At 42.7% G+C, this 27538-nt stretch overlaps 1 protein-coding gene across 1 annotated transcript in view; it reads right to left on the bottom strand.

The window, feature by feature from the left end:
• The window catches only part of LOC124556534, a 487563-nt gene that overhangs the window by 119081 nt on the left and 340944 nt on the right, over positions 1–27538 (bottom strand). The window contains exon 11 of the mRNA XM_047130488.1: positions 20182–20411. Coding sequence (XP_046986444.1) covers positions 20182–20411 — 230 coding nt within the window. The remainder of the gene's footprint in view (positions 1–20181; positions 20412–27538) is intronic.

Here is a 27538-nt window from a genome sequence, read left to right as displayed (position 1 = left end):
CTTCATCAGGAAAGAGGGAAGGATAGGGAAAGACGAAAGGATGTGGGTTTTAAGGGAGAGGGTAAGGAGTCATTCCAATCCCAGGAGCGGAAAGACTTACCTTAGGGGGAAAAAAGGACAGGCACACACTTGCACACACACACATATCCATCCGCACATACACAGTCACAAAACTGTGTGACTGTGCATGTGCAGGTGGATATGTGTGTGTGTGTGCGAGTGTATACTGTGGTGTCACCGCCAGACACCACACTTGCTAGGTGGTAGCTTAAATCGGCCGCGGTCCATCTAGTACATGTCGGACCCGCGTGTTGCCACTGTGTGATCGCAGACCGAGCGCCACCACAAGGCAGGTCTCGAGATATGGACTAGCACTCGCCCCAGTTGTACGACGACTTTGCTAGCGACTACACTGACGAAGCCTTCTCTCATTTGCTGAGAGACAGTTAGAATAGCCTTCAGCTAAGTCCATGGCTACGACCTAGGAAGGCGCCATTAACCGTATCTGAAGATAGTCTTATTTGTATTATCAAGAGCGATGTACCACAAGGATAAATAAAAGATAAGTATTCGAGGAGCTGCATACTTTTCTTATGAGAATTCACTACTTATCCTGTTCCAGAATTCACGCCCGTCTGCGTTAGATAGCGTGCATTTAGGCCGCCTCTATCTACAAGGTGTTGGCACATTTACCAACACATCATTGGCGACGATTTAACGGAAAGGGTCTTGTTCTTTCTAATTGCTTACATTTACTTGTGTCATGGCTTCGCCAGATGTACTGTCCGAATTTTATCGCTTGCAGAATCAGCAGACGCAGGCCTTATTGGATGCCCTTGGACAGCTTGTCCAGGGTCAACGTGCCATTCAAGCCGATGCGGCAGCCGCCGCTTTGCCGCTACCGCAGCCACAACATGCAGTTGCACTGCCTTTTAGGCACTACGATCCAGCGCACGAATCATGGACTGAGTGGTCACGCCAGTTTGGATTCCATCTCGCCGCCTACAGAATTGAAGGTAATGAGCGGCAGCCGTTTTTGCTTTCGTGTGTCGGCGTGCAAACGTACCGTGTGATAGTGAAATTGGTTACCCGACGCGACGTAGCAACTCTGTCCTACGAAGAAATTTTGTTGGCATTGGACGCCTATTTCAAAGAAACAGTTAATGTAGTTGCAAAAAGGTATACGTTCTTTCGTACAAAACATACGGCCAGTCAAACTAATCGGGAGTGGGTTGCAACTTTGCAAGGCCTTACTAGGGATTGTGCGTTTGAATGTGACTGTGGCCTTCCTTATTCAGATACTATGGTCCGCGATGCCATTGCACAGAACATTTCTGATGTTCGCATACGGGAGCAAATTTTGAAACTAGTTAATCCCTCCCTTCAACATGTGATAGACATATTGGATAGACAAGACACGCTTGACTGTGCTCAGGAATCTTTTGAAACTTCGCCAGCCATGTGTAACATTAACCGGCCCGCCGGGCGCGCTACGCGGCCCAGTAAACTGCCCTCGCACACGTCTGCGCAGCTGCCGCCACGCTCTAAACCAGGTGTGCCGCGACAGAATACAACTGCAGTGAACTCATGCCCGCGGTGTGCAACTAGACATTCGCGTGCAAATTGCCCATCACGCCAAGCTATTTGCTTTTTCTGTAATAAGAAAGGACATGTTCAAAGTGTTTGCCAGAAAAAGCTCAGATCAGACACTCTTAATCATTCCAGGCCCTTTGCTTCGCACCAGAATCGAACCAAGAATGCTCAGGCTCGTGGACCTTCCGCCATGGACGTTCATGTCGTTAATTCCGCTTCGTCCAGTGCCACTGTCTCTACCTGTGACTGTGTTCGTCCCACAAAAAGTGTGCGTCGACGTCGCCAGAAATCACGTCAATTAGCGAGTGATACTGTACCTGTATCAGTTCACATTGCACGAGACAGTCGCTCTTGTCGTCAGCAGGAAAAATAAACTTTTTGTAGATTTGGACTTTCATGGCAAAATGATACCATTCCAGCTCGATACCGGAGCTGCAGTTTCATTGCTCAATCACAACACGTACAAACAACTGGGCAAACCTCCGTTGCGTGCCGCAACTGTTAAGCTCACTACATATTCAGGACAGAATATCCCTGTGTTAGGACAGTGCACTCTTCTTGCAACATATAAGGGACAAACAAAACTAGTGTCATTTTACGTTCTTCGTTCATCTACTGCAGTGAACTTGTTTGGTTTAGATTTATTTCAGTTGTTTAACATGTCTATTGTAAATCAGGTCCTCTCAGTGAATCAGACTGTGCCTTCAGACAGTGTTTCTCGTCTATGTGAAGAATTTGCAGACATTTTTGCACCGGGCCTCGGTTGCGCTAAGAACTATGAAGCACACTTGGAACTGAAAGTAAACGCGCAACCGAAATTTTTCAGAGCGCGCAATGTTCCCCACGCATTGCATGATGAGGTCGCAAGAACATTAAACGATCTAGAATCACAGGGTGTAATTGAACGTGTGCAAGCTTCTCTCTGGGCCTCACCCTTAGTAATTTTGCCAAAACCTTCCGGGAAAAACTGAGACTTTATGTGGACTTCAAGGCAACAGTGAATCCACAACTCGTTATTGCAACTTTTCCCTTACCCCGCCCGGAAAATCTTTTTGCTAAACTGTGCCCGGGTAAATACTTTTCGAAGCTGGACCTAGCAGATGCGTACTTGCAAATCCCAGTGGACGCCGAATCCCAGCGCGTCTTGGTGGTTAACACGCATCTTGGTTTGTACCGCTTCAAAAGACTGCCATTCGGGTGTGCATCCGCCCCTGCATTGTTTCAGCAATATTTACAAACTATTTGTGCGTCGGTCCCTACTGCTGCGAACTATCTGGACGATATTGTGATCTCCGGAAAGACAGCCGACGAGCATTTAGCACACCTCCGAACATTATTTCAGGTATTGCGACAAAATGGTCTTCGCTTGCGGAAGGACAAATGTGTGTTTTTTGCTCAGGACTTGCCGTATTTGGGACATGTCATCAATGCCCAAGGCATACATCCGAGTCCAGAGCACCTCCGTGCCATACAAGATTTGCCTTCACCACAAAATGTGAAGCAGCTACAGAGTGTGTTGGGTAAACTTAACTATTATCATCGCTTTCTGCGCAATGCCTCTTCTATTTCAGCTCCGCTTCATAGCTTACGCCGTAAGGGTGTTCCGTTCGTCTGGACGAAGGGATGCGAACGCGCCTTTCACCAGTTGAAATCGGCGTTGCTTTCTAATACTTGCCTTACGCCATTCGATCCCCAGAAACCCCTTTTGTTGATGGTCGATGTATCGGATTTCGGGATCGGTGCTGTGCTTGCGCACAAAGTTGGCTCGCATGATCGCCCTATTGCCTTTGCGTCAAAATTGCTCTCGTCTGCGCAAAGAAATTACTCACAGATAGAGAAAGAAGCTTTGGCTCTCGTCTTTGGTGTTACTAAGTTCCATGATTTCTTGTATGGTCGTCACTTTACCATCATCACAGACCACAAACATTTGACGTCGCTTTTTCATCCGAACAAGCCTGTACCTCCGCGTACAGCGCAGAAATTCATTCGCTGGTCTATTTTCCTCTCGCAGTACCGCTACGATATCTTGTATCGGTCCACTGCTAAGCACGGCAACGCCGATGCGTTGTCCCGTTTGCCTGTTGCTGAGGATAAAGCATTCGATTCTTCCGAACTTGCTTGCATGTTCATTGATGCCGAAGCCGATGAAGTGGTCGAATCGTTTCCGATTGATTTTCGTCGTGTAGCTACAGCCACAGCTGCTGACCCTGTCCTTGCTACCGTTTTGCGTTTTGTTGCTACGCAATGGCCTTTGTGAAAGTCTCGGATCGAGGATCCGTTGGTTCGCCGATTTTTTGCTCATAAGGAGAGACTTTTTGTTCGACATGGTGTTTTGTTGTTGCGTTCTGATAATGATCAGTCCAGAGTCGTGGTCCCACGTTCGTTACAGTCCTCTGTTTTACGGCTTTTTCACCAAGGACATTGGGGTATAGTGCGAACGAAACAACTTGCTCGTCAGCACTGTACTTGGTTCGGAATCGATGCTGCGATTACGAATATGTGTTCTTCTTGCATGGCGTGTGCCGAACAACAATCCGCACCGCCGCGGAAAGCCTTTGCATGGCCAAAAGCCACTTCCCCTTGGCAACGCTTGCACATCGATTTTGCTGGTCCATTCTGGAATGCTCGATGGTTGGTTCTGGTAGATGCCTTCAGTAATTTTCCTTTTGTTGTCCGGATGTCTTCCACGACGTCCTCTGCCACCATCCAAGCGTTGTTGCCATCTTTTGCATTGAAGGTCTTCCGCAGACTATTGTTTCCGACAATGGCCCACAATTCATGTCCGCAGAATTTCAGTCATTCTGCCAGGCCAATGGTATTCAACATCTGACATCCGCGCCGTTTTCGCCTCAGTCAAACGGTGCCGCTGAACGATTGGTCCGGACTTTCAAGTCACAGATGTTGAAATTGAAAGAGTTGCATTCTCGGGAGGACGCGTTGTTGCTCTTTTTGTCATCGTATCGCTCTCAGCCCCGAGATGGTCGCTCGCCGGCTGAGTTGCTCCATGGTCGTCCTCATCGAACCTTGATGTGTTTGCTGCATCCGCCGCATCAGGTTCCTGTACAGCGGCAGACTTCTGCTTTTGCTCCAGGCGACGTTGTATTTTATCGCAACTATCGAGGTTCACGGCGTTGGCTCACAGGGCGCATTCTTCGCTGCCTCGGCCGCGTGATGTATTTGGTTTTGGGGGCCTCTGGTGAGGTGCGTCGGCATCCCAATCAGCTGCGCCTCTGTCGTCGCACGGGTTCTGCCACTCCCCGTCTGCTTTCAGCGACGGTGCCGTCCGGTCAGCGCCCTGGGGACCCATCTACTGGCTCGCCTCATCCCCAGGTGTTACCGACGATGCCTTCCATTTTGCCCCATAGCGACGCGCCGCCGCAGCAGCCGCCGCCTGTTCTCCCGCCGGCGCCGCCGGCATTCGACGCTTCGCTGCAGCCGCCAAGCACCTCCCTGGGTCACGCGCCGCCGATCGCTTCCCGTGACCAGCTGTCCTCCGCCATGGAACTCTTGCCCGCTCCGGACCACATGACATCATCACGCGTCGGGTACCCCGACGCAATGGAGGTCGACCCTTCGGCCCCTCCTGTCTCTTTCCGGGTGCATACACCGCATGTTGACGTGTACCCTGGACTAGGTTTTCCGGTGTTTCCTAGCTCCCCTCGGACCGAATGGCCAGTTGCGGGTGGCACAGCCTCGCCTGTTGTTAGGCTTCCCACCTCATTGCATACGTCAACATGGGGTCCTCCCCACGGCGGGCGGAAGCCTTATCACACGACCGTTCGCCGATTTGCGGGGAAGGAATGTGGTGTCACCGCCAGACACCACACTTGCTAGGTGGTAGCTTAAATCGGCCGCGGTCCATTTAGTACATGTCGGACCCGCGTGTCGCCACTGTGTGATCGCAGACCGAGCGCCACCACAAGGCAGGTCTCGAGATATGGACTAGCACTTGCCCCAGTTGTACGATGACTTTGCTAGCGACTACACTGATGAAGCCTTCTCTCATTTGCCGAGAGACAGTTAGAATAGCCTTCAGCTAAGTCCATGGCTACGACCTAGCAAGGCGCCATTAACCGTATCTGAAGATAGTCTTATTTGTATTATCAAGAGCGATGTACCACAAGGATAAATAAAAGATAAGTATTCGAGGAGCTGCATACTTTTCTTATGAGAATTCACTACTTATCCCGTCTGTGTTAGATAGCATGCATTTAGGCCGCCTCTATCTACAAGGTGTTGGCACATTTAACAACACATCATATACCTGTCCTTTTTTCCCCCTAAGGTAAGTCTTTCCGCTGCCGGGTTTGGAATGACTCCTTACCCTCTCCCTTAAAACCCACATCCTTTCGTCTTTCCCTCTCGTTCCCTCTTTCCTGATGAAGCAACTGTTGGTTGCGAAAGCTTGAATTTTGTGTGTATGTTTGTGTTTGTTTGTGTGTCGCTTTCGTTTGGTTAATATATATATATGTTGTTGTTGTTGTTGTGGTCTTCAGTCCTGAGACTGGTTTGATGCAGCTCTCCATGCTACTCTATCCTGTGCAAGCTTTTTCATCTCCCAGTACCTACTGCAACCTACATCCTTCTGAATCTGCTTAGCGTATTCATCTCTTGGTCTCCCTCTACGATTTTTACCCTCCACGCTGCCCTCCAATACTAAATTGGTGATCCCTTGATGCCTCAGAACATGTCCTACCAACCGATCCCTTCTTCTGGTCAAGTTGTGCCACAAACTTCTCTCCTCCCCAATCCTATTCAATACCTCCTCATTAGTTATGTGATCTATCCATCTAATCTTCAGCATTCTTCTGTAGCACCACATTTCGAAAACTTCTATTCTCTTCTTGTCCAAACTATTTATCGTCCATGTTTCACTTCCATACATGGCTACACTCCATACGAATACTTTCAGAAATGACTTCCTGACACTTAAATCAATACTGGATGTTAACAGATTTCTCTTCTTCAGAAACGCTTTCCTTGCCATTGCCAGCCTACATTTTATATCCTCTCTACTTCGACCATCATCAGTTATTTTGCTCCCCAAATAGCAAAACTCCTTTACTACTTTAAGTGTCTCATTTCCTAATCTAATTCCCTCAGCATGACCCGACTTAATTAGACTACATTCCATTATCCTTGTTTTGCTTTTATTGATGTTCATCTTATATCCTCCTTTCAAGACACTGTCCATTCCATTCAACTGCTCTTCCAAGTCCTTTGCTGTCTCTGACAGAATTACAATGTCATCGGCGAACCTCAAAGTTTTTATTTCTTCTCCATGAATTTTAATACCTGCCCCGAATTTTTCTTTTGTTTCCTTTACTGCTTGCTCAATATACAGATTGAACAACATCGGGGAGAGGCTACAACCCTGTCTTACTCCCTTCCCAACCACTGCTTCCCTTTCATGTCCCTCGACTCTTATAACTGCCATCTGCTTTCTGTACAAATTGTAAATAGCCTTTCGCTCCCTGTATTTTACCCCTGCCACCTTTAGAATTTGAAAGAGAGTATTCCAGTCAACATTGTCAAAAGCTTTCTCTAAGTCTACAAATGCTAGAAACGTAGGTTTGCCTTTCCTTAATCTTTCTTCTAAGATAAGTCGTAAGGTCAGTATTGCCTCACGTGTTCCAGTGTTTCTACGGAATCCAAACTGATCTTCCCCGAGGTTGGCTTCTACTAGTTTTTCCATTCGTCTGTAAAGAATTCGTGTTAGTATTTTGCAGCTGTGACTTATTAAGCTGATAGTTCGGTAATTTTCACATCTGTCAACACCTGCTTTCTTTGGGATTCGAATTATTATATTCTTCTTGAAGTCTGAGGGTATTTCGCCTGTTTCATACATCTTGCTCACCAGATGGTAGAGTTTTGTCAGGACTGGCTCTCCCACGGCCGTCAGTAGTTCCAATGGAATATTGTCTACTCCGGGGGCCTTGTTTCGACTCAGGTCTTTCAGTGCTCTGTCAAACTCTTCACGCAGTATCGTATCTCCCATTTCATCTTCATCTACATCCTCTTCCATTTCCATAATATTGTCCTCAAGTACATCGCCCTTGTATAGACCCTCTATATACTCCTTCCACCTTTCTGCTTTCCCTTCTTTGCTTAGAACTGGGTTTCCATCTGAGCTCTTGATATTCATACAAGTCGTTCTCTTATCTCCAAAGGTCTCTTTAATATTCCTGTAGGCGGTATCTATCTTACCCCTAGTGAGATAGGCCTCTACATCCTTACATTTGTCCTCTAGCCATCCCTGCTTAGCCATTTTGCACTTCCTGTCGATCTCATTTTTGAGACGTTTGTATTCCTTTTTGCCTGTTTCAATTACTGCATTTTTATATTTTCTCCTTTCATCAATTAAATTCAATATCTCTTCTGTTACCCAAGGATTTCTACTAGCCCTCGTCTTTTTACCTACTTGATCCTCTGCTGCCTTCACTACTTCATCCCTCAAAGCTACCCATTCTTCTTCTACTGTATTTATTTCCCCCATTCCTGTCAATTGCTCCCTTATGCTCTCCCTGAATCTCTGTACAACCTCTGGTTCTTTTAGTTTATCCAGGTCCCATCTCCTTAAATTCCCACCTTTTTGCAGCTTCTTCAGTTTTAATCTACAGGTCATAACCAATAGATTGTGGTCAGAGTCCACATCTGCCCCTGGAAATGTCTTACAATTTAAAACCTGGTTCCTAAATCTCTGTCTTACCCTTATATAATCTATCTGATACCTTTTAGTATCTCCAGGGTTCTTCCATGTATACAACCTTCTTTCATGATTCTTAAACCAAGTGTTAGTTATGATTATGTTGTGCTCTGTGCAAAATTCTACCAGGCGGCTTCCTCTTTCATTTCTGTCCCCCAATCCATATTCACCTACTATGTTTCCTTCTCTCCCTTTTCCTACACTCGAATTCCAGTCACCCATGACTATTAAATTTTCGTCTCCCTTCACAATCTGAATAATTTCTTTTATTTCATCATACATTTCTTCAATTTCTTCGTCATCTGCAGAGCTAGTTGGCATATAAACTTGTACTACTGTAGTAGGTGTGGGCTTCGTGTCTATCTTGGCCACAATAATGCGTTCACTATGCTGTTTGTAGTAGCTTACCCGCATTCCTATTTTCCTATTCATTATTAAACCTACTCCTGCATTACCCCTATTTGATTTTGTGTTTATAACCCTGTAGTCACCTGACCAGAAGTCTTGTTCCTCATGCCACCGAACTTCACTAATTCCCACTATATCTAACTTCAATCTATCCATTTCCCTTTTTAAATTTTCTAACCTACCTGCCCGATTAAGGGATCTGACATTCCACGCTCCGATCCGTAGAACGCCAGTTTTCTTTCTCCTGATAACGACATCCTCTTGAGTAGTCCCCGCCCGGAGATCCGAATGGGGGACTATTTTACCTCCGGAATATTTTACCCAAGAGGATGCCATCATCATGTAATCATACAGTAAAGCTGCATGCCCTCGGGAAAAATTACGGCTGTAGTTTCCCCTTGCTTTCAGCCGTTCGCAGTACCAGCACAGCAAGGCCGTTTTGGTTATTGTTACAAGGCCAGATCAGTCAATCATCCAGACTGTTGCCCTTGCAACTACTGAAAAGGCTGCTGCCCCTCTTCAGGAACCACACGTTTGTCTGGCCTCTCAACAGATACCCCTCCGTTGTGGTTGCACCTACGGTACGGCTATCTGTATCGCTGAGGCACGCAAGCCTCCCCACCAACGGCAAGGTCCATGGTTCGTGGGGGGGATATATATATATATATATATATATATATATATATATATATATATATATATATAAAATAAAGTTATTCATTTTAACAAGGCAGATGTTTTCAGTCTAAATTTCTTGAAATATTTAATAGCTACGGATCATCGCTCATCAAAAATATGAATATTGTTACTCACTGAAAAGTAGAAGCATTGCATTGTCAATAGGCACACACAAAAGAAAGAAAACTTGCTGGCTTTCAGAGTCATCCTTTGACAAGCTAGAGGAAAACACACACACAGAGATATATATATATATATATATATATATATATATATATATATATATATATATATATATATTGACAAGCTAGAGGAAAACACACACACAGATATATATATATATGTGTGTGTTTTCCTCTAGCTTGTCAATATATATATATATATATATATATATATATATATATATATATATCTCTGTGTGTGTGTTTTCCTCTAGCTTGTCAAAGGATGACTGACACACACACAGATATATATATATATATATATATATATATATATATATATATATATATATATATATCTGTGTGTGTGTTTTCCTCTAGCTTGTCAAAGGATGACTCTGAAAGCCAGCATTTTTCTTTCTTTTGTGTGTTTGTGTGTGCCTATTGACAATGCAGTGCTTCTACTTTTCAGTGAGTAACAATATTCATATTTTTGATGAGCGATGATCCGTAGCTATTAAATATTTCAAGAAATTTAGACTGAAAACATCTGCCTTGTTAAAATGAATAACTTTATTTTGTTCATAAAATCAATCATAAAGATAATCTTCACTAACAGAGTCACCTTCTTAGCAACCATTTGCAGAAACAATGATGGTGTTGGAAACAACGACTCTGTGTAAAAAATATCAAATCTGCTTCTACATCTTTTATCTTCAATAATATCATCAGCCATAAGCTGAGATGATGTCCTTAATTTTTGTCATTATAAAAGGCAAATCTACTCAAAACTTTATAGTTGTCAACAAGTAACAGTTCTCATAATAAAGTATGATGAACCTGTGTAAATAATATTGATATTTGAAAAATATTTCATTCAAACCTATTGCAAATGTCACAGTACTGCACACTTCATGTTCTGATAACATCATGTGCAAGGGGTGCTATTGTGTGCGGAAAAAAAATTAAAGAAATTGGGGCATAGTAGTGGATGATATTTTGAACATTTTTATCAAGACCCCTAAGGTCATAAGTGTAAGATATATATATAGCACTCTGAGAATGATGTTTGTTTTCTGTTCTTGTGATAGATCTTTTTGATATTCAGTAGGCAAAATAAAATAAAAAAAGTAATTTGGACAGCTTTATGGACAATTACAGTCAAATAAAAAGCCAAATTTGTGTCATTAGAGCTTTGAGAAGCCAAAATACTTTACAATAAATATTCAAAATGACAACCACCAACTTCAGTAGAGATTGTTCAATGTTGAGCCATGTTTTGTCTTATCCTTTATAAAGTTCCATGCTGCCTCTGCATTGTACCAGATTCTACTACATTGCACTCAGTAAGCTCATCTACTTTTTTTTATCAGTGCTGAGTACAGAATGCCCTTTCCATATCCAATCCTGCCATTGTCATTAGAAGAGAAAGGTGAGATCAAGAGAACATACACGCCAAAGGATTTGGCATCCCCTTCCATTTACTCTGTGTGAAGATGTCTGTAAGAGATGCTCAGGTAAGATGATCGAATTGTGCTACAGCACCATCACATTGGTATGACATACTAATGTCCATTTGCAATGGATAATCTTTGAGAACTTTGGGCAAGACATTCTACAGAAACATCACAATGTGGTGAGACATGAGGTCCAACAGGGTGGCCTCCAACAATTTGAGCCCAAACATTTGTTGAGTATCTCATATTTTCTCAAGCATTTAGTGTGTGGATATACAGTGCCCATAAATTGCTATTGCAGGTGTAAAACAGTAGTCTCTGTCATAAAACATGACTCATTATTAATCTGGTTGATCAGGAACTACGTGTAGATGGTCATTGTGTGGGAACTGCCAACACTCATGCAACTGACATACATTGCACAGGAAATCACATGTGTTGATTCTTTGTTTGGAAGGAACATGTTCCAAAAGAACTTCTTCAAAATCAAGGGCCTGTAACCTGCTTCATGCACCTGCCTAATTTCTGTCATCTGAGATAGTTCCTGTTGCCCTTAGTGGGTGATCAACATTAGTAAATGTTGGTTCACTAGGAAGTTGTTTGTTTACGTATATTTCCATGTACAGCCAATCTGTTGCTCTGGTATTCGTATGAGATTGTCCATAACATAAATGCATATCAGAATATGTAATTACTCTTCATGAAGACAGATTGTTTTATAATCAGTTAAGGATCTGCAGATATATACATACAGAGAGCAATGAAAGCATTGTAAGGATGCAACTATAGAGTGACTCAAGTGGACTAGCTATGTATTTACATACTTCCCTGTGGTAGCAACCACCAATGGATGGAAGAGGAGCTACCAAACAGATAAGAATTCGAAAACCTCGTAGTGCAATACATGCTTCATTCCTCATTTTAGATCCCTTGATGAAAAATGTTCAAGATATCACTTTTTATAGCCCCACAACAACCCACCTAACTTCTCAATTCTTGTGACAGTTATTTTGAAAGTAGTTCAGAGATATCTATATCTCTTCCAATAAACATTTCCTGGCAACTGTTTTCAGACCTTTTTTTGATTACTTTTAGATGAACCTAGTATTTCCATTTTCCAAGTGCCATAAGAATGAAGACTTGCTTGTAAATACAAGTTTGTTATTAGTCATATATTTTTGTGCTGCAGCTGGCAAACTAAATGTCAAAATGGCAGGATACAGTGGAATTTTGAAAGAGCACCCACAGTTGTGAAAAAAGCTGAAAATTGAGAGCTCCGCCTCTTTACAAAAGTAGCTCTGCCTCTTTAAAAGTGTAGCTAAGACACAACTTGTTGTCAGAAACATTGTTATTACTGCCCCTTCCAATATATTCTGAACCTATGTGGTTGAAACACCTGTGATGGAAACATATAAAATCCAACATCCAATCAGACTGCTGAACCCATTCACATTCATCCACTGCCTCACTCATAAACACACAAAATTTGTTTAAAATGTGCTGATATAAAAGAAATCAAAACTAAAAAAGTATATCAAGTACATTTAGCTGCCAGATTGCTCTAAAAAAATCAGCTGGCATTGTGAGTATTTAGGTGTTCACTGACTGATGGAAATAAAATCCAAACTTTCCAGAATGAAATTTTCACTCTGCAGCAGAGTGTGCGCTGATATGAAACTCCCTGGCAGATTAAAACTAAGTGCCCGACCGAGACTCGAACACGGGACCTTTGCCTTTTGCGGGCAAGTGCTCTACCATCTGAGCCACCGAAGCATGACTCACGCCCGGTACTCACAGATACTGGCAGAAGTAAAGCTGTGAGTACCGGGCGTGAGTCTTGCTTCGGTAGCTCAGATGGTAGAGCACTTGCCCGCAAAAGGCAAAGGTCCCGAGTTCGAGTCTTGGTCGGGCACTCAGTTTTAATCTGCCAGGAAGTTTCAAAATCCAAACTGATATACATAACTATATCAACTAGCTCAATTTTTGTGAGACATATTTGAGAATATAAGCTGCACAAAAACGGTTTGCACAACATGTATATCTATAAATGTGTGTTTCTTAGCTAAAGAATGAGTCTTGAAACCATAAAAGTAACTCTAATGTGAAATAAAAGCAAAATAATAACCCCAAAATAAAGGAAATGTATTTGAAAGTGTACTGTCAGGCATGACTAACACTTTGAGGGTGACTGTCTGGATGTGCAGCGCACTGTTGGCAAGCAGGGTGCACTCAGACCTTGTGAGGCCAACTCAGGAGCTACTTCACTGAGAAGTAGTGGCACAAGGTGACAAAAACTGACAATAGAGAGGAGAGTGGTGTGCTGACTCCACACCCTCCCTATCCTCCCCCAATGAAGCCTTTGGGCTCAGAATGACACAGCAGGCAGTCAGCACTAATATGCCTTGTGATGATATTTGGTTTGCGGGGTGCTCAACTGCATGGTTATCAACATCTGTACAATATCCCAATCTTTGCACTGTCAAGTCTCACCACTTACCCAAATGATGATGAAATGATGAGGACAACACAAACACCCAGTCCCCAGACAGAGAAAATCCCTGACCTCGCCAGGAATGAAGCCTGGGAACCCGCGATCAAGAGGAAGCAATGCTAGCCACTAGACCACGAGCTGTGATCACTGTTGTGCCTTATGAGGCCTGTTCAGATGGAGATTTTTTATTTGAAAGGGCACATATTTTTACACCTGGAAAATAAAAATCTGTTGCTGAGTAATGTTCAAAATTGTATTGCTCCATCCTATGGATTGTGACATGTTCGAATCCTCCTCAGTGTCCTGTCCACAAGGTAGCTGAGACACTGCTGCTTGAGCCCATCTCATTATTCAATGGCAACTCCCCCAACAGCAAGTGTAAGAAAAGGATTTCTGCAGTGACACACTGTATGTTTCAAAAGGTTCCAAGCATGCTCAAATAGGTTCAAGTCAGCAGATACCACAGGGCATTCATTCCTTTTGGTTACTTTCTGCCTCCTGGAGGAAAGCTGTCCATGAATTGGGTGTGAAATACTTGAGGTACCATCTTGAAAGAGGAACCCAGAACTGAAATGTTGACTGTAGGGCTGGACAATAGGTTGAAGGAACATGTCTCAGCACTGTTCAGCTATCTAATTGCTGTGATAATGGAGAGAGGAATCCAACACTTGCACAGCAGAGCAGCAACTTACATATTTATCTTTTTCTGTGCTTTTTATAGTTGGGTTGGGTTGGGTTGGGTTGTTTGGGGAAGGAGACCAGACAGTGAGGTCATCAGTCTCATCGGATTAGGGAAGGACGGGGAAGGAAGTCGGCCGTGCCCTCTGAAAGAACCATCCCGGCATTTGCCTGGAGCGATTTAGGAAAATCACGGAAAACCTAAATCAGGATTGCCGGACGCGGGATTGAACAGTCATCCTCCCAAATGCAAGTCCAGTGGGTAACCACTGTGCCACCTTGCTTGGTTTTTTATAGTCTGATCCTTAAATTACTTGTGTGTTTTTGTAGTTCAGAGGTGTTTTCTCATGTTTTAGTAACTGTATAGTTTAGATTCACCCATTTTGTTGCATAGTTGAAATTTGTTTGTTTGGCATGGCCAGTGATCAATCATCTCAACTTAGTCAGCTACCAGCTGCTGCCTGTGATGGACTAGCAGCGCAGCAAGTTACATAATTAGCTTTTCTGGGCTTTTCTTTGTAATTTAATTCATAAATTCGTTGCATGTTTTTGTGTTTAAGAGGTGTAATCTCAGCTGTTTCTCTATTTGAGAGGTGTAATATTGAATTTTAATAACTGTAAAGTCTAGATTCATGTAGTGTGTAGCACAGTTATTTCCTTTGAACAGCCAGCTACACACCTCAGTAAGGCACAGTCTCAGTTCGTGACACATCAGGAGGATAGTAAGTTACATACTTAGCTTCGTCTGTGTGTTTTTATAGTTATTTCTTAAACTAGTAGTGCTAGTGTGGATAATACAAGTGTGCGCTGTGTGTGGGTGCAGGAGGAGCTCAAGATGATTCTGGTCATAGTCAGCCATCTTCAGGCTGGTGCCTTGGGGTATAGCAGTCATGCAGAATCTGGCACGTCACATGGGAAGCCTCAGGTGTCACTTGTTTCACCCATGGGCTCTGCTGCTGAGGCACCTTGACGATAATCTCACACAGTGGGTCTGCCCTCACCACAGGGTGAGTGGCAGGTGGTAATGTGTTTGCGTTTCTCAAGGCAGAGAGTGATGTAGAGGATGGCAGTCTAGCCTTGACCATTTGCCCTGTCAGTGGACAGGCGGGTGCTCTTTCAGTAGGGTCTAAGGAGCTTCCCAGACATGTGAGTGGCATGAAGGCTTCTTAAATAATACAATCCGGCATGTTTTCCTCAATGGTATGTGTTCATCAGAGACAACAGTAATGTCAGGAGAGCCACAGGGAAGTGTGATAGTTCCCCTATAATTCTTTATATTCATAATTAATCTATCAATATAATGAAAAGGGTAGTTGCTACTCACTTTATAATGGGGCGCTGAGTCACAGAAAGGCACAACAAAGAGACTGTTGGGAAGTTAGCTTTTGACCAACAAGGCCTATGTCAAGAGTAGACAACATACACACACTCACACAAACACAACTCACACACATGACTGCAGTCTCTGGCAGCTAGAGTCTGACTGGGAGCAGCAGGGCATTATGGAAGAGGCAACTGGGTCGGGGTAAGGAGGATGCTGGTGCTGTTAACTTTCCAGAATTTCTTAACCTCGAACCTTGCCTCACCATCATTCCCCAAATCCCTCAACATGCAAACTAACCTTACATCCACAGAAAGATTCGCAATCCACCACCTAAAAACTGGTCTTGACATTATAATCCTACCTGCTGACAAAGGCTCCACCACTGCGGTTTTGAACCACAAGCGTTACCTGGTAGGAGGACTCTGCCACCAGTCAGATTCATCCATCTACAAACGATGTGACAGTGGCCCCATTCCATAAATCCAGCAGGATCTCCAGTCTCTCCTCAAATCCTTAGGCATATCCCAGAGCTTCTCCCCAGAGTCCATCTCTCTCCTTGCCCCTAACATTCCTGCACTGCTACCTTCTACACGATTCCTAAAGTCCATAAACCCAACCACCCAGGATGCCCCATTGTGGTTGGTTACTGTGCCCCCCCCCCCACTGAGAGAATGTCTGATCTTGTAGATAAAATTACCCACAACCTAACCTCCTACATAAAAGATACCAACCATTTCCTCCACCGACTCTCCACAGTTCCTGTGTCTTTATCACAAGGTACCCTACTCATCACTATTGATGGCACCTCTCTTTACACTAACACCTTAAAGCCCATGGCCTTACCGCTCTTGAACACTACCTTTCTCAATGCCTGACAGATTCCAAACCAACCACTTCCTTCCTAGTCACTGTGACCAACAATATCCTCAGCAACAATACTTCTCCTATGAAGACATTACCTATGAACAACTCCATGGTACAACTATGGGCACCTGCATGGCACCATGCTATGCCAACCTATTCATGGGCCACATAGGGGAATCCTTCCTAAACACCCAGAATCCCAAACCCCTCACCTAGTCAGATTCATTGATGACATCTTTGTGATCTGGATCAAGGGTGAGGACACCCTATCCATATTCCTCCAGAACCTCAACACCTTCTCCCCTATTTGCTTCGCCTGCTCTTACCCAACCCATTAAGCCACCTCTGTCGACATTTACCTCCATCTCAAAGATGGCTGTACCAGTACCTCTTGCCATATCAAACCTACCAACCACCAGCAATATGTCCACTCTGACAGCTACCACCTGTTCCATACCAAGAAGTCCCTTTCATACAGCTTAGCTACCCATGGACGTCACATCTGAAGTAACGAGTAGTCCCTCTTGAAATATGCCGAGTGTCTCACTGAGACCTTTACAGATTGTAATTACCCTACTCACCTCACCTTGTACAAAGCAGATCTCCTGTGCCTTATGTTTCCAGCCATGCAACACCTCCCAAAGCCCCATTGTCCAGCCACAGAGGAGCATTCCCCTTGTGACTGAGTGCCATCCAGGACTGGAGCAACTGAATTACATTCTCCACCAGGGTTTCAACTACCTCTCATCATGCCATGAAATGAGAAATGTCCTACCCACTATTCTTCCCACTCCTCCCACAGTGGTATTCCACCACCCACTGGATCTGAACAATATCCTCATCCATCCCTACACAACCCCTGCTCCCAATCTCTTGCTTCATTGCTCATATCCCTGTCATAGACATAGATGCAAGACATATCCCATAAATCCTCCCATCACCACCTATCCCAGTCCTGTCACAAACATCACCTATCCCATTAAAGGCAGGGCTACCTGTAGAACCAGTCATGTGATCTACAGCCTAAGCTGCAACTACCGTGCTGCATTCTATGTGGGCATGACAACCCAGAAGCTATCTGCAAGCATGAATGGCCACCAACAAACTGTAGCCAAGAAACAACTGGACCACCCTGTTGCTGAGCATGCTGCCCAACATGACATCATCCATTTCAATGACTGCTTTATAGCCTGTGCCATCTGAATCCTTCCCATCAACACCAGCTTTTCTGAACTGCACAGGTGGGAGCTCTCCCATAACCCTCCTGGCCTCAACCTTCATTAGTCACTGTTCTTACCCATCTGGCCCCTTACCTGTTCCCATTCCAGCACTACACAGCTCTCTATTCCATCAACACACCCAGTCCCCACCCTCTTCCCCCCACTCCCATTCGGTCTAATCTCCCAACTACACCTAGCTGCCCCACTCTCCACCTCATCCCTGCATGCTCCCAGCAGTACTTTACAGCCCCCACCCCTACCCAACTATCCCTACCCCTCTCTGTCCCAGCCTCCTCCTTACCCTTACCTGGTTGCTTCTCTCATAATGTGCTGCTGCTTGCAGTCTGGCTCCAGTTGCCAGAGACTGTGGTCATGTGTGTGTGAGTTGTGCCTGCGCGAGTGTTAGTGTGTGCGTTTGTGTATGTTGTCTATTTTTGACATAGGCCTTGTTGGCTGAAGCTGCCTTTCTGACAGTCTTTTTGGTGCGCCTTTCTGCGTCTCAGCATCTTCACTAGATGGTGAGTAGCAATGATCCTTTTGATTATATTGTTACATAAATGATCTGATGGACAGGATGAATAACGATTTATGGCTGTTTGCTGATGATTCTGTGGTGTACAGGAAGGTGTCATCTTTGAGTGACTCTAACAATACACAATATGACTTAGACAAAATTTCTAGTTGGTGTGACAGATTGAAACTTGCTCTAAATGTACAAAAATGTAAGTTAATGCAGATGAGTGGGAAAAGCAATCCCATAATGTTCAAATACAGCATCAGTAGTGTGCTGCTTGACACACACACATCGATTAAATATCTATGTGCAACATTGTGAAGCAACATGAAATGGAATGAGTATGTAAGGACTGTATTATGGAAGGTAAATGGTTGACTTCAGTTTACTGGACGAATTTTATGGAAGTGTAATTCATCTGTAAAGCAGAATGTGTATGTAACACTAGTACGAGCCATTCTTGAGTACTGGTAGAGTGTTTTGGAGTCCCATCATGTTGGATTAATGGATGGCACTGAAGAGAATCATGGGAGGGTAGACAACTCTCTTTTTGTGGAACACTATTGAAAAAATTTACAGAACCAGCATCTGAATCTGATGGCAGAACTATTCTACTGCTGCCAACATACACTTCGCAAGAGGACAACGAAGATAAGATATGATAAATTAGGGGTTGTACAGAGAAATATAGAGAGTCACTTTTCCCTTGCTCTGCTTGTGAGTAGAACAGGAGAGGAAATGACTAGTAGTGGTACAAGCTACCCTTTGCCATGCACCATATGGTAGCTTCTGGAGTATGTATTCACATGCAGATGTAGATGTACATGATAATGGTTGCTCCACCTCTGTGCTGAACTCGACGGCCTGTAGGTATGAAACATGGACCAGTGGTACATGGCTGCTTCCACAGTCTTCTATGATCATCATCAGGTAGTTATTGGCAAAGAGAAACAGATACCATGATCCTGGTTTCCTTTCGGCCCATAGGTCTAACTGTAAAGTGATCGCTCAAACCATGAAAAATTTTCAGTCTGTCTTCACTTTTAAATGCTGTAAAATTAATCAGGAATGACATGTGGTTTGAATTCCACTTGAAACTGTAGGTCCTCTTTCCCCAGTGTGATTACAGGGGCACAGAGGTCGCCAAAGTGGAATCTGATTGAAAGACTTGTGCCAGGCCATTGAGCCACACAAAATTATTATCCTGGTTTCCTTTTCCCAACTTCTTTGTGAACCTTGCTGCTCAGCAGTCTGTATTGTTATTTTTACTGGATACTTAGAAGTCCAATTCATCACATTGTTAATGGATGCATAGAAGCCAAATTGATCAAGTGGCAACAGTTGTATGCTATATGGGTCATCACAGCCTTCCCAGCTGCTTCCAAAATGATAGTGCGCTGTTCTATTGCATTTTGTATACGGTATATACAAGCCATAATTAGTAAGTAGTGTTATCAGCTGGTGTTGTTGTCTGTGGGTGCCGACTATGGGGCAAATCTTTAACATTTTATGTCTAATGACAGCAACTAACTTTCATAGCATCGTTGCAGTGTAAGCGTATCAGCAACTTTACCTGCTGACTAACCTTCTTGCCATCAACTGTAAATCACAGTGCACATATAGTATAAGCTTGAAATGACCCTTCGAAGCATGTCAATGGATTTGAGACACAGTGAGCACTACTCAACTGAGAATTCAGCTTCATTTTTGCCTCAGTTACATAGGTGACTTCATGTAGTGATTTCCTGTGGCCAAAAGGATATTGAGAAAGAGGTTTCCAAAAAAGTCAAACCTATGTAACCATATATCATGAGGTGCTAATTATTTGAGCAGTTTATTTAATACAATACCCAATAATAACAGAATAAATTCCAGTTTTGTTTTGCAAACTGCATTGTAATAATTTCTTATGCTCGTGCATATTTTTCAGACAGACCCCGTCCTTTTTATTCTATTCCTTCCTTTTTTCTTTTTCTTTTTTTTCTTTTAATGAAAGAACCCTCACATGATATAACACAAATCTAAAAAGGAAGAAATGGTGAAATGAATATATATATATATATATATATATATGTATATATATTTACGAGTTAGCTGCATCCATCTGTAACATATTGATATGTTCAAGTAGAGACTGCAGTTGATGATGTGATGTTTCTTGTGTTCCAGATTCAGGGCCACTTGGCTGTACACGATCTGTGCTTCCTTGAGGTCCTATGCATTCTGCTGTTGCTAGGGATTTTACATACGGTTCCAGCTGATGAGCAATTGCACTCAGGTGTTTTACTTCAGAACGCAATGTTAAAATATCATTCATCTGAAAGAAAAAAGTAAAGCATAATAACAAAATGAACAGATACATTGAAAAATACAAACACACAACATAGAAATGATTGGTAAACAATTAAAAAATGCATTACTGAAACATTTTTATGCAGAACATTCACTGTAACACAAACAGCTTTCCCTTTTGGTTGTTACATAATGATATACGAGAAAAAGAGATGTCAGATGGAGTGGTTTGTCCCATACTTCCAGGATCTCATGTATTCTTTGTACCTGTCATCAAATGTTCTGCCTGTTTGTCCTATGTATCTGACATCACAAGTGTTAGACTGTTGTTGATATATAACTACTTTCTGGTATGTGTCTATGTTTTTGTCAGTTTTGGGGTGTATTATTGCATAGAATTGTCTGTTGTGTATGCTATGTTTACTCCCTGTCTTTTGAAAATATTGGTGATTTTATGTGTGAGTTTGTGTTTGTATGTCATTGTGTTTTCTTTTGTATTTTTCTGATTATTCTGTGTAGTTGTTATGGTACTGAGTGTTTGTGTTTGGTTCTGTTTTGTTGTTGTCTGTAGTTTGGTGCTTTTTGCTTTTATTTTACTTTTCATTTTGTTATTGAGCCTTGTGGCTATGTTACTATCGTGCATTATTATTCAGGGTGTATACATGGACAAGGAGAAAGAGTTCCAAGATTTTTCCCAGATTTCCCGGTTAAAAATACACTTTCTCCCAGGTGAAAATACACGTTTTCAGCGTTAAGTGACAGTATACTCTTCCTCGGCACTGTAAAACTCATTAATCCTTTGAATGTTTATGATTTTATATACTGATGTAGAATTTCCTGGCAATTTAGGAAACAAAACTCAGGGGGGAAGAACACGTTTTGAAAGACCTTTGATGTGCAGCAACATGTACGCTGCATATTTTTGTATTACGAAGGTATAAATTTGAATTCCACCAAACACTGCATGTCACTTTCCGAAGCATTGAAATCGAGATTGTGATGTGCTTTTGTAAGCCAGTCATAGCTCATGTCACATGATCTCACCAGCTTATGACAGCATAGGACACGTGATGTAGTCAGCTAATAGCAAGATCACTCTTAAGTAGTGTGAACATACAAATAAGAAAAGTTAATGGTTTAAATTAATATACATGGTATTCTTATATAATATTAGTCTCGAAGATTAATAAGCTGGAAGAGAAGCTAAGATTCCACATATAATGTTGATCTTTTTTGCACATGTTACACTTTAAGATACATCACACAAATGTGCCAGTAAAATTTTTAATAACGACGTAAATGTCTGATCTTCTGGGCTCGAAATTCTGATCTTCTGGGCTCGAAATTCTTCTAAATGGTCGTCCTTTGAGAGTTGATTTTTAAATGAGAGTCAAATGCTTTGTGCTTTAACAAATTCATTGTACATTCTCGCACATAGTTCATCTTGTGTAAAAGGAAATCTACTTTGAATGTAACGCTTTTCAAACCACCATTCACAATATTTTCCCACGACCCATTAGAAATAGGTTCATTTGAGCTGTTGCAAGTGAGCGCCAGATAACAGACGTCACCGCGCTTGTGCAGCTACGATGACGCAGGAAGCCCATTATGTCCATATGTGTAAAACATTAAAAGATCTTACAATAGTCATAAAAGAAACAAGGCATTAGAGGATACTTCAGAAGTGTCGGAATTTCGTGAACCATACTAAAATGCATAATTCGGCTTAAAATGAACATTTGTATGTTTGGTTCTTTACTAAGACATAATGCCATACGTGCACTTGAAATGCAGTGAACAGTTGAAACTAGCCAATAGTGTGAAAAGATTAATAAAAGTCAATTCTCTTTAGCAAACTGCCAAAAATAACTTCATTGCTCTGTAAGGCGATTAATGCTTGACTGTCAGAAAGGTGGAAATAAAATCTGAAACTAATAACATATTTTAGCCTTCTGTAATTATGCGAACATATTTTAATTCATTTGATAGCTCCCGGCCACAAAAATCCATTTTGTTATCATTTAATGTGACAGCAATAAATGAAGAGGAAACAACAAAATCACTGAACATAAACAGAGGTCACCTGGAGACAATCCACCTCCCCACCACAACTCAGACTGCTCTGTGCATCAGCCCCAGATTTACTATATTTACAAATTGGGGCAATACTAAGTAGTGGTGCCCAGTCACACTTCTGAAACCAGAAGCGGGAGAAGGTACTACTCATACGCGACTCAACTGTGCATGCGCAAGAGCCCACCCGCAACTGCTTAAACAAATCTAATTTAAATAGTTGTCTCATCACGCTCATCGGAGGCAATTTATTGTTATAAAGCATTGCATAGTCTTCCTAAAGCCTTTGACACACTTTGCTGCTGGCAGATGCTTGTATTAGCGCTGTTTTGTTGTTGTATCGGTGCATTTCCTTTGCAACTTAAGTTTTTTTTTCTCCCCCCCCCCCCTTTTATGTTTTGTTGCTGCAGTATTATTCTGCAGTTATGGGATACAGTAATATTCTTTGCTGGAGTATTGGTTCTTACCAGTCAAAATCACAAAAATTTAACTGAAAACTAAAACGATGAAAAATTCCCGGAATTCCAAACAATTCCCAGGTTTCTCCCGGATGAAAAAATTCCCAGGTTTTTCCCGGATCTCCCGGTTGTCCCGGGTCATATACACCCTGTTATTTGAAGTTATTTTTAGTAGTTTTCTTTGATGAGTGGCACTGTGTTGAGTCTATGGAGCACTTGTCGAAGTGCTGTTTGCTTTTGTGAGTGTGCGTGGCTCGAGGATTGGGGAATGATAAAATCAGATGCTGTGGGTTTACGGTAAATTTCAAACATATGATTATTGTTCTGTTCTTTGATTGTTATACCCAGAAAGTTAATTTGGTTGTTCTGTTCTCTTTCAATGGTAAACTTTATATTTTTATGTACATTTTTCATGTCAGTATATAGTTTTTCAATTTTTGTTTGTAGTATGTCTATTAAGCAAAGGGTGTCATCCATATACCTGAGCCAATATAATATGTTGTATTGCTTTGCTATTGTTTTGGTGAAAATTATCTGTTCTAAGTGGCTTACAAAAATATTTGCCAAGGCTGCTGAAACTGTGGACCCCCATTGGTAATTCATCTTTCTGTACATAAAATTCATTATTAAATTGGAAGTAATTTTGTTCTGTTAGGAGCTCTATCAATGTGAGCATTTCATTAATCTGTTCTTCAGGGAGTTGATATAAGTTTTCAGGTCGTTATCTATGATTTGTATTGTTTCTGGTACTGGTATGTTGGAATACTTGCTTTCTATACTAAATCAGAGGAGTGTAGCAGTTGTGGTGGCAGCTACAAACATGCAGAATGTTTGATGTCAGATACAAAGAACAGATGAGAGCCCGGAAGTATGAGACAAACCACTCTACATTTGCAGAACACCTAAGAGAACATAATCACAAACCAGCCACTGGAGAAGAAGACATGAAAATAATTAGAATCAACAATAAAAAACACCTCCTAACCCTGCAAGAAAATTACCACATATAGAAAACCAAAGCAAAAAAGAAAACCCTGTTTAATGATCAAGTCCACATGCCAAACAATTTATTTTTTACAATAATAGATAAAAAGCAGCTGATCATTGCTCTGACAGCTATTACACTCATATTCAATACTCTACATCTCACAATGAATAACCATCAACCCCTCCCCCACCACCCCATCCCACCCACCCACCCACCCACCCACCAACACACACACACACACACACACACACACACACACACACACACACACACACACACACACACACACACAGATATAAACATCATGAATAGACGTTAGTTTTCAGTATATACTTCAATTGGCAACATGTAGGTAAACAAAGCAAACAGGATGAAACACATAGTGAGCTCACAATATTTACGTATTTAAAAGCACAGTTTTCAAATGAATGTCTATAACTATTGGCAGAAGAGTAATAGTGCGCAACAAAACTAAGGGTAAACAGGATGAATAGTGTGAAGGAAAAAGTTCAGAATATAAAAATGAGCTTATGTTATGTAAATAAAGTGGTGGTGCGACCTCCAGACCAGATAAGAGGAAATGCAGATGCCAACAAAAAAACATGTATAACTGTAAGTAATTACTTATTTACATAAAAACATGATGTGAACTGTTTTCTAATCTAAAAATTACAACATAAAAACAAAACTGTATCATTCTAGATCTCACTCAAGATGCCATAGAGTAAAAAAAGGCAAAATGCATCTGGGAGAAATAAATTACAGTGCACCAAAGAAAGGCAGTTTTTATTTAGAAAACAAATATTTCTGTGCTTGCTGCAGAGGATGGCCACACAAACAAATTTGAGTTACATACCCATTTCTCTCTTTAGTATCCCCACCAGCTGATATCAGTATGGATGCAGATGAGATGGCATGGGTCTTATGGAAGAACAGCGTGGCAAGCTGTCACAGATGGCACACAAAGCACTGTATGGGCAGAACCACTGACCCAGTTGTTTGCCTGTTGGTGGCAATAGACCAGGACTGTCAGATGTTATGCAGGTTTTAACTACCTTGGGCCAGACTTTCACCTTGTGCCATGTTCAGTTTCTGTGTGCTTAGTTTTTCAGTTGCTCATGCTCATCATGTTTCATGTTTGTCTTTGTGCTCATTTCTACACAGTGTTCAGACTCACAACTCTCACACAGATAGACTTGCACAGCAAGCTTCTTTTCCTCATCCAGGTTCAGCTCCCTAGCTTTGTAGTTATGCAACTGTTGGCTAGTATAGTTAGATTTGTGCCGATAATGATGGTTCGTGGCATCATCATGTCCTGTGCAGATATAAAAGTGGCAATTTAGGATTTTCCTGCATCTGTGACAGTATTCTTCTTTTTTCATAGTGTTAATTTGTGGTCACTATGAACTCCACATTTTTGCAATGCTGGTAGGGGCAGTTGTGCCTCCAGGCACAGCAATAAAAGATGTAGAAGGGGCAATTGTAAGAACTGCTCAAACAGAATGCAGAATCGCTCCATTCGCACACTGCGCTGGTGACTTCCCCAATGCCCTGATGCTGTTTGCCAGCTATGGCGTCTGTGGGAAGGTATAAGTAGCACCTGCACCAGTTCTTGCTGCACTGCAGGGATGCATATCGTTGATCCAGATAATAAGGCCACCTTGTTGTTGTCCAACAGTGTGGGTTAGTATGAAATCATGAAAATTTTGAAGCTCTCCAGTAGCCTGAGAAACTTAACTTTGAGGAACTCCATCAGGTACTCACACAGCATTCTAGACATTACAACCATGTGACTGCAGCATGGTTGCAGTTTAACCACCACCATAAGTGCACTGGGCAATCATATGCAAGTATTGGTCTGAGTGTCCCCAGTGTTCAACCTTGTATGAGGCCTCGCTAATTAGAAATGTGACTGTCCAGTTAGGACTTGACCCAAAGGTCCAGCCTATGGCATTGGCTTTGTCTGGCACCTCCTTAGCTGAAGTTACTCAGATTCCTGAATCACGTGAACTTACAGCTGCAGCAGTATGTTTTCAGCAGCACAACTAATTATTCACAGGTCGAAAAGGAGGCATTGGCTATCATTTTCATGATTAAAAGGTTTTCTTATTTGATGTGAATTTCCTACTCATCACTAACCACAAGCCACTGGTTTCTTTACTCAACCCTCAGTCAACATCAATCAGGTAGGACTGCAGAAGTGGGCACCATCATTACCAGTCCATCACCCAACATGATAAAGTGGCTGCACTATCACAGTTGACAGCAGGACTGGAGTTTGACCGACAGCAGAACCCTTATCTCTGCATCGGCTAGTGCTTTGCAGCAGACATTGCATGATCTTACTTTGACAGTACGGGAGGTCATGGCCACCACGGTTGCTGACCCAATTCTTCAGAAAATCGTATCACCAGTCCTGATGGGACAGCCCAAGCACACTTCACTTCTTCACAAGTGGAGTCAGCATGGCATACATTTTTCCACCGGCGTGACTGCCTTAACATGGTCTGGGAGTTCCACATGCTTGCCATGGATGAGAAAAGGCATAACATGGCTGTCTGTCTAGCACTGCATTCTCACATACTCCAGTTGCTGCATGTGTCGCACTGAGTCATGTCCTGCATGAAGGCTTTGGCTCTGCATCACATTTACTGGCTGGCAATTGATTGAGATATTGAACATCTTGTGCAGTCTGTGCAAAGAGCTAGGCTGCACCACTGCATCAGTTTTCCCCTTGGTTACTGCTGGAGCACCCTAGGGACAGGGTGCATATCAATTTTGCAGACTTATTTTTTGAAATCATGTGGCTGTTTGTAGTGGATGCATTGTCTAACTTCTGATATGTTGCCAAATTGTCTTTCCCAATGTTGGCAGCTACTGTTCACATGTTGTCCATCATTTTTGCTATGAAGCCCCTCCATACTCCTCCACCCCACCCCCCAAATCCCTGGATGGACTCTAGTATCCAGTAACAATCAGCAACTTGTGTTGTGGGAGTTAGAATAGTTTTGCAGTTGCAGCATCTGACTAGCACCATGTTTCATCCAGCTTCAAACTCTGAAGTGGAGGTCTTCATGTGAACGTTCAAGACCCAAATGGAGAAACCATTGTCTGCATTGTCCCATGATGATCCACTATTTAATTTTCTCATCACGTACTGGGCAGTGCCAGTTAGGGGGTGCAGTCTGACAGAATGTCTGCATGGGCACCAGTCACATGACCCACAGAGTTGCAGCATGCTGTGCTTTCCTCACAGGGCTGCCGTTCAGGCCTGGTCTTCTTGCTGGCATCAGGGGTGGCTGCTGGGTGTAGTGATGGGCCAGAAATGTCAAAATTTGTTTGTGGTAGATGTCAGACAGGAGCAGTTGACCCACCATTCCAAATTTGTTGCTTCTGCTATCTATTGTACCAGTGGTGCCACACTCTCTGTACCAACTGGTCAACATGGTAAGTTATGACATTTTCCCAGTATGAGGCTCCCAATTGTGGCAGCATGGCACTACTGCCCCCCACCATGCCCTCTGCTGTCTTACTTTTGTCCCCAGAATACAGCACCAGTGGTGGTTGCTCCTGCAACTCATGTCAGGCCCATTGACTTGGAACTTGCCCCTTCCTTTCCCTGCTCACTTGTGG

Source organism: Schistocerca americana, chromosome X (assembly GCF_021461395.2).
Source record: "Schistocerca americana isolate TAMUIC-IGC-003095 chromosome X, iqSchAmer2.1, whole genome shotgun sequence".
Lineage (NCBI taxonomy): Eukaryota > Metazoa > Arthropoda > Insecta > Orthoptera > Acrididae > Schistocerca > Schistocerca americana.
This window is presented reverse-complemented; position numbering and strand designations above follow the sequence as displayed.